The sequence below is a fragment of the Opisthorchis viverrini genome (assembly GCF_000715545.1).
Source record: "Opisthorchis viverrini unplaced genomic scaffold opera_v5_267, whole genome shotgun sequence".
NCBI classification, from domain to species: Eukaryota; Metazoa; Platyhelminthes; class Trematoda; order Opisthorchiida; family Opisthorchiidae; genus Opisthorchis; species Opisthorchis viverrini.
Window position 1 is genome coordinate 552940 of NW_008751924.1, and position 6020 is coordinate 558959.

The 6020-nt window shown below is 46.4% G+C and overlaps 1 protein-coding gene across 1 annotated transcript in view; it reads right to left on the reverse strand.

The window, feature by feature from the left end:
- The window catches only part of T265_09294 (hypothetical protein), a gene marked incomplete at both ends in the record, with an annotated part of 20913 nt that extends 17245 nt beyond the window's left edge, over positions 1-3668 (reverse strand). The window contains 2 exons of the mRNA XM_009175322.1: positions 3176-3310; positions 3350-3668. Coding sequence (XP_009173586.1) covers positions 3176-3310; positions 3350-3668 — 454 coding nt within the window. The remainder of the gene's footprint in view (positions 1-3175; positions 3311-3349) is intronic.
- Between the last annotated feature and the right edge of the window lie 2352 nt (positions 3669-6020).

Below are 6020 nucleotides of genomic sequence, written 5' to 3' on the forward strand. Positions count from 1 at the left end.
TCAGAATTGCTGATCCGGTGTTCCCACCAGATTCGGGCAATGCTCCGAAGACATCGATGGTCAAACACTGAAAGTCTTTTGACGTCCTCGGCGCGCAGCGGCCAGTTTTCTGACCCATATAGTAATATGGAGCGCACCGCAGCATTGTAAACTCGACCCTTGACAGAGAAGCTGATGTCAAGCCTACGCCACAGGTGACGTAGGTTCGCAAAAGCTGTTCTGGCCTTCCCAGTCCGGATGGAAATATAATCTTTCGCCAGACGACCGGGACTGATACAGCTGTCCAGGTAAAAAAATTTGTCTACTACCTCAATCGGTTCATCCGAAAGCGTGAGGCTAGGGTTCGAACCCACCCAGCCTTGCAGTAGCATTTTACACTTTGCAGGTGTGAAATGCATGCCGAACCTAGAGGCAGAATTATTTAGATTATTTAATATTGTTTGCATTACCACGGGGTCAGATCCCAGAGGAGCTATGTTGTCTGCGTACTCGACGTCTGTGAGCGGAGCTCCAGGGAGCACTTCGACCCCACAGGCATTAGAGGCTGGTAGTGAGTCTTCCATGATCGTATCAATGACGAAGTTGAAAAGGAAAGGTGAAACAGGGCAGCCCTGTCGGAAACCACTTAATGTGGTGAACTCAGGAAAAAACTTCTCGTCTAGCTCCTTAATGAGGGTCAAGAATTTATGGGGGACACCTTTGCTTCACAGACACTGCCATAGTGCTTGGTATTCCACATAGTAAAAGGCAGTTTTCCCATCAAGAAAAACAACCATTGTTGGTTGCTGGAAGCAGTGTCGCTGTTCCAGAATCTGTCGGAGGGTGAAGATATGATCGATACAGCCTCTTGCAGGACGGAACCCAGCTTGGTTTTCATGGATCTGCCTCTCCTTGTGTTCAATCAACCGGATAAGGCCGGAGAGCACCTTCGATGTCACAGCATTCACGGTCAACTTACGCTGTTTTAGAAGCCAGTGGAGCCGTAATCTCCATGTCACCAGGTTTGTCTTGGAGTATTGATAAATGCAAAACACGGTTCCATAATCAACAGAGATTTGGAGGAAAATGGAAGTGTCACTTAGACTTCTAATAAAGGTCGACCTCAAGGTACCCAGCTCACTTCTGGACAACAAGGAAATCAGCTCAGTTTGAGAACCTGATCAACAAAACTTACCGATTAACCGCCGAATGAGATGAGACTTCCCCGTACCAGCACCGCCTGTACAAAAGACATTGGATCCTCGTTTGACCAACTCAACTACCTTCATCTGCAGGTCGTTTTGTGTCGTTACAGAGGATCCATCTTTCAAGGGACTGACAACATGACTGAACGAGCGACCTATCCGTTTCACTGTCTNAATGAACAACGGCCATCCCGGAGTGCGTCACTGGAACAGGCATCGGGAGCCAAAACATCTAAATTTCCTAAATCAAAGAAATCACAAGGTTAGCTTCTTCATTCAGATTTGACAGAGACAGTGGTGCATGTAGTATATTAGGCACAATAGAATAAAATCACAAAAACAGACCGGTGGGGTTCCGTTAGCAGGATCCAACCGTTAGCTTTTTTAATAAGTCACGCTTCCACAAGATTTCAAAACCGAATAGAAGAAAGGAAGTGCCACCTTTCAGGTATTTAAAGAGCAAGCGGAGGAGCACTGCCAGAAAGGACTACTAAAACCATACGAACACCGATTTAAATGCCTCCTGAAAAGTCTGAATAACGAAATTGAGAAAAGCCAGCAAAAAGGGCCTCAGATTATGACAAATACTATGTGAGGCCCGTAAAAATTCCAACGAAGGACTATCTAAACCCGAATGAGGCATCTGGTACGCAATACAGCTGAACTATCCAAAAAGCAACGAAAGTGGCAGGCCGGTATCTGAATTATTTCTGAAGAGCAGACTGCGGAACTCCATATTCGAGTGGGAGAAAATTCCCTGTTTTTTTTATTTTATACGGACGAATTGAGAGACAGACAATTAGGCGGCTTTCCAGAATGAAACCACAATCAAACGCACATCACAGAACAACCATTTTTGCACTACAGTGAGCCTAGGTGTATATCATTATCTGATGGCTTTTAGTGATGAGTTAAAATATATCATCTCAGCGTTATAGCTATATCAGAGTGTCCAACATCCACAGACGTGATAAATAGCATATGCTGTCGTCCACTTTCTTAAGAACACCCAGTCTACTTTGCGCCGTCCTCCACCCCAAACCCAAGGTAGGGTCTGTCCGCTATTGAATCAAACAACAAGGATATCATGGAGCAAAAAAAGCACCACTGTAAGCGGTCTTTTGAAGAGAGGTCGCCAGCTTAACAAACCATCTTTTCCCGTGATAGCAAATAACCAATTTAGTATATTCCGCGAATTTTCAAGTGGAAATTTTTTTACTTCAAGTAGATTATTAGGTTGGTGGAAACTCGGTTAACGTTAGTGGACCCTAATAATAGTGAAAACCGTCGTGAGTAAACTAAGATAACCATTCAGCAGTAGCGCCCTTTCGGTGCTTAGCTGCCATGCCGCGCGAAAGAAGCACGATGGCTGGGATACTGCCAAGTTGCCAAAACCTAGACCGGGGAAGCTGAGAGGCAAATGTCGAGTTGGAACTACGGACCTCCCGGTCAGTAAATTCGCGCCATTAAGCCATCTCGCCCCATCGTGAGTAACCTTATGAACAGTGTTTCGTACAATAAAAACGAACTTTAGCCGTGTTAGAAAGCAAAGAGAACAAAATCGGACTCAAGTAAGTTTTTGTGAACCACCGGCAGGCGAAATGGCTAAGTGGGTAGGGCGCGAATTAATTGACTGGAAGATTCATGGTTCGAACCCGACCTCTTCATCTAGACTTTCTCTATCTAGACCTGGGCGACCTGGCAGTATTCCAGCCCTCGTGCCTTCTTTGGGTGGCATGTCAGCCAGGCACCGAAAGGGTGTTGCAAATGAAGGATTACTAGCTGTGAAGACAAATTTGAACTGAAGTGGTCCTCCAATAACCCCTCTCCCAGCACTCTCTAAACCCAGATCATTCGCTGCATCCTGTCCCAAAACACCAGAACCCAACAAATTATTCTGGGAAAACGCTAACTTGAGGCCTATTGGGGCTACTGCCTGGATAGCGAAGTATCGTATGATTACGAAAATCCAGTGTTACGAACCGCCTCACCTTCTATTTTTGGAATTCCGGAGAGATCTGGAGGAGTTAATGGACGGCTTGCAGACTTGGAGAGCCGAAGTGGGCTAACCTCCTCCAGCAACGACAAGGAAGTAGGAGGTGCATCCCGCTCAACTCTGCGTCGAGCTGCAGTTTGTGTGGCCTTGAGCTTTACCCGTAACGTACCGAGGAAAAGACGTAACCTGTCTGGGGGACAATTGCTAATTAATAACCGTACTGAATGCACGGGCAGGGATATAGTTGCTTTGCCTTGGCTAAGGAAGCGTTTGTGCAAATCCAGCTCAAGCACTGGATAACCCAGACTCTTCAAAATGAAACTGTTCGTTCGTGTTTCTTTGATTGGCGTGAGGCGAAGCAACAGCTGATGGGCGTCATCCCGAACCAAAGACAGTTTTGAATCCTTCAGAGAGATGCGACGTCGAACGGTGCATTTGTCTTCAGCGAGCTCCTCGACTGTTACACAGCATCGAAGAGCTAGCGACATCGGTGAATTGTTTAGCAGTTGATATCACTGGAGCAAACAACGGAGGAATAAAACTGGTCAGGAAAAGAACGCAATTCAAGCGCAAAGTTCACAAACAAAAGTTCAAGGTCTTTGGGGTCCAGTCTTGGATATGGCTTATGGTGGAAGGGATAACACAGGCAGTTAATCGTGCTCAAATCCGCCCAGAGAAGCAATGGAATTCCATGCACTGAACGGCTCGGTTCACCTGCAAGCATCCAACACTTCGTAATTTACAAATGCGAAGTTCACACCGAAACATGCAGTAGATTTATTAGGTTGTCTAGAACAGCTTGAATTTCCAAAGAGTTTAATCAAAGTACAGCAACATCAGCGGCGTACGTGAGCGAAAGCCCCAGAAGTACCTCGATCGCCGATATGTTAGAGGAGGGAGAAAACTCAAGTAGCATATCAATAATGAAGCTGAAGAAAAAGGCCGACAGAGAGCGCCACATGACACCAGTGGATGTGATGAACTCAGTGGAGGATTTACTGTATACAGGTAAGCATTCAAGGGAAGAGGCATATAAAGCCTTTAAAAGGGACATGAGTTTAGAATATACACCTTACGTCACTAGACACCGCCAGTCTATGACGACCAATGGAGTCAAACGCATATCTACGATCGAGGACGATGAACGTTTGTCGTCGGGATGAGTAGCACATTTCCAACACTTGTCGCAAAGTGAAACTTTGATCGACGTAACCCCGATCAGGATGAAACCTACCTTGATTCCCGCCAATTGGACTCTCCCGGTGACGGATAAACCTGCGTAGAATAAGCCAGAGGAGAACTTGGAAGCTATGACGACTAGGCAAATGCCCCGATGGTTTTTGCAAAACTTTTTGCACCCCTTGTGAATATCAGGATCACCGTTGAAGCGCTTCATTCCGTCGACGTTTCCCTCTTAATCTATATACATTGGAGTAGGACGGTTGGTTTGGTCACGACGGACTCGCCAAATATTTTGAAGCGCTGGGTGGAAACCATCTGGAGCTGGTGCTCGGTTGCGCTGAAGTGATGAAATTGCATTCTGAACCGACGGAGGCGTCGTCGACGGTGGACTGATGACGTCTCAGTCAGTCCTTTCAGAGTCAGTTGATGGGGTCTAGCTGTGCTCAGCCTATGACTCAGAACGAAGTTTTTGTGAATGGATGGAGGTCCGATCTTTTTCAAAGATCGTTTCATTAACACCCACTTTTCTCGGACCGATCGGTCTGAAACAGTGTACCACTGTTTCCGTTGCAAAGCCTTGTTTTTTTTCGGGATTTCGCGACCCACCACCAATTCCTGTCAATCCTTGGGCTCTCGACTAGTTATGGTTCGAGGGATCTGCGTACGTAACTATGATCGTTGGTTGCTGGATTGGCTAATGTTGCTACCGGCACCTTCAGCAACCTGAGACTCAATTCAAAATGTCCTCGGTTATTTGCTTACCTGGGAATTGCACAACTCGCTCTACGTCGCTGGGTTAAAAAACATTTTTGAGGCAGGATACCTTCACGGATTTGCAACCCCGTAAACCTGGACGCCTAGTTTTGAAGGTTGGCTGCCTTTTCAACGTCGTCCTCAGCCAGGTGAACCACAAAATTATTCCTACCGTGTGGTGGAGATATTCGATTCTCGTTCTCCTCCAAAGGGACGCTTCAAGGTCCGAAATACTGGCGTTAGGATATCGTTGATCGGGATAAATATTTCAGAGTCGTCATAGCCGGTCAATCAGTCGTGATCAACAGACGTGGGATCAGAAGTTAACGTTATGCCAGCCAGTGACTGGAGCAGATTAACCTTCGAGATCACCAATGACGCTAGGCCTGGGAGGCCAAACTAGATAAATCCTCGCTCACATCTTATCAGCTCATGAGACAATCGATTATAGAACTAGTATTGTGGTGCCTTTGAGACTACTTTTCTGCGATGGGTTTCACACAGACGGCAACATTGTCTGGTATAGTTACCGGGACAGCGACTGTGCCACCTGTACAATGAGAAGCAAGGTACTTCATAGCTGGGCAGTAGTACATCCGATGGGAACTATCAAGCTAAACGTCTCTCTAAACGTCTACCCGACTCAATATAGACTACACTCCAGGGAAGACAGAAAGTCTAAACTATTGTTAGTTCGATTGAGCTCAAGTGATCAACTACCACTGTCCAACTATCCCCAGCCTACTGGCTGATCAGTTGGTAATTGGTCCATTTGCTGAGCTGGCTCGCGAGCCTTTGACTACCATGCGAGTAAACATCGTCAGTGTGCGATCTGGTGTGTCCCAACTCAGCAAGCTCGCCCAACTGATCACCAACTAATCAACTGCCAGTAAATTGAATCGCCG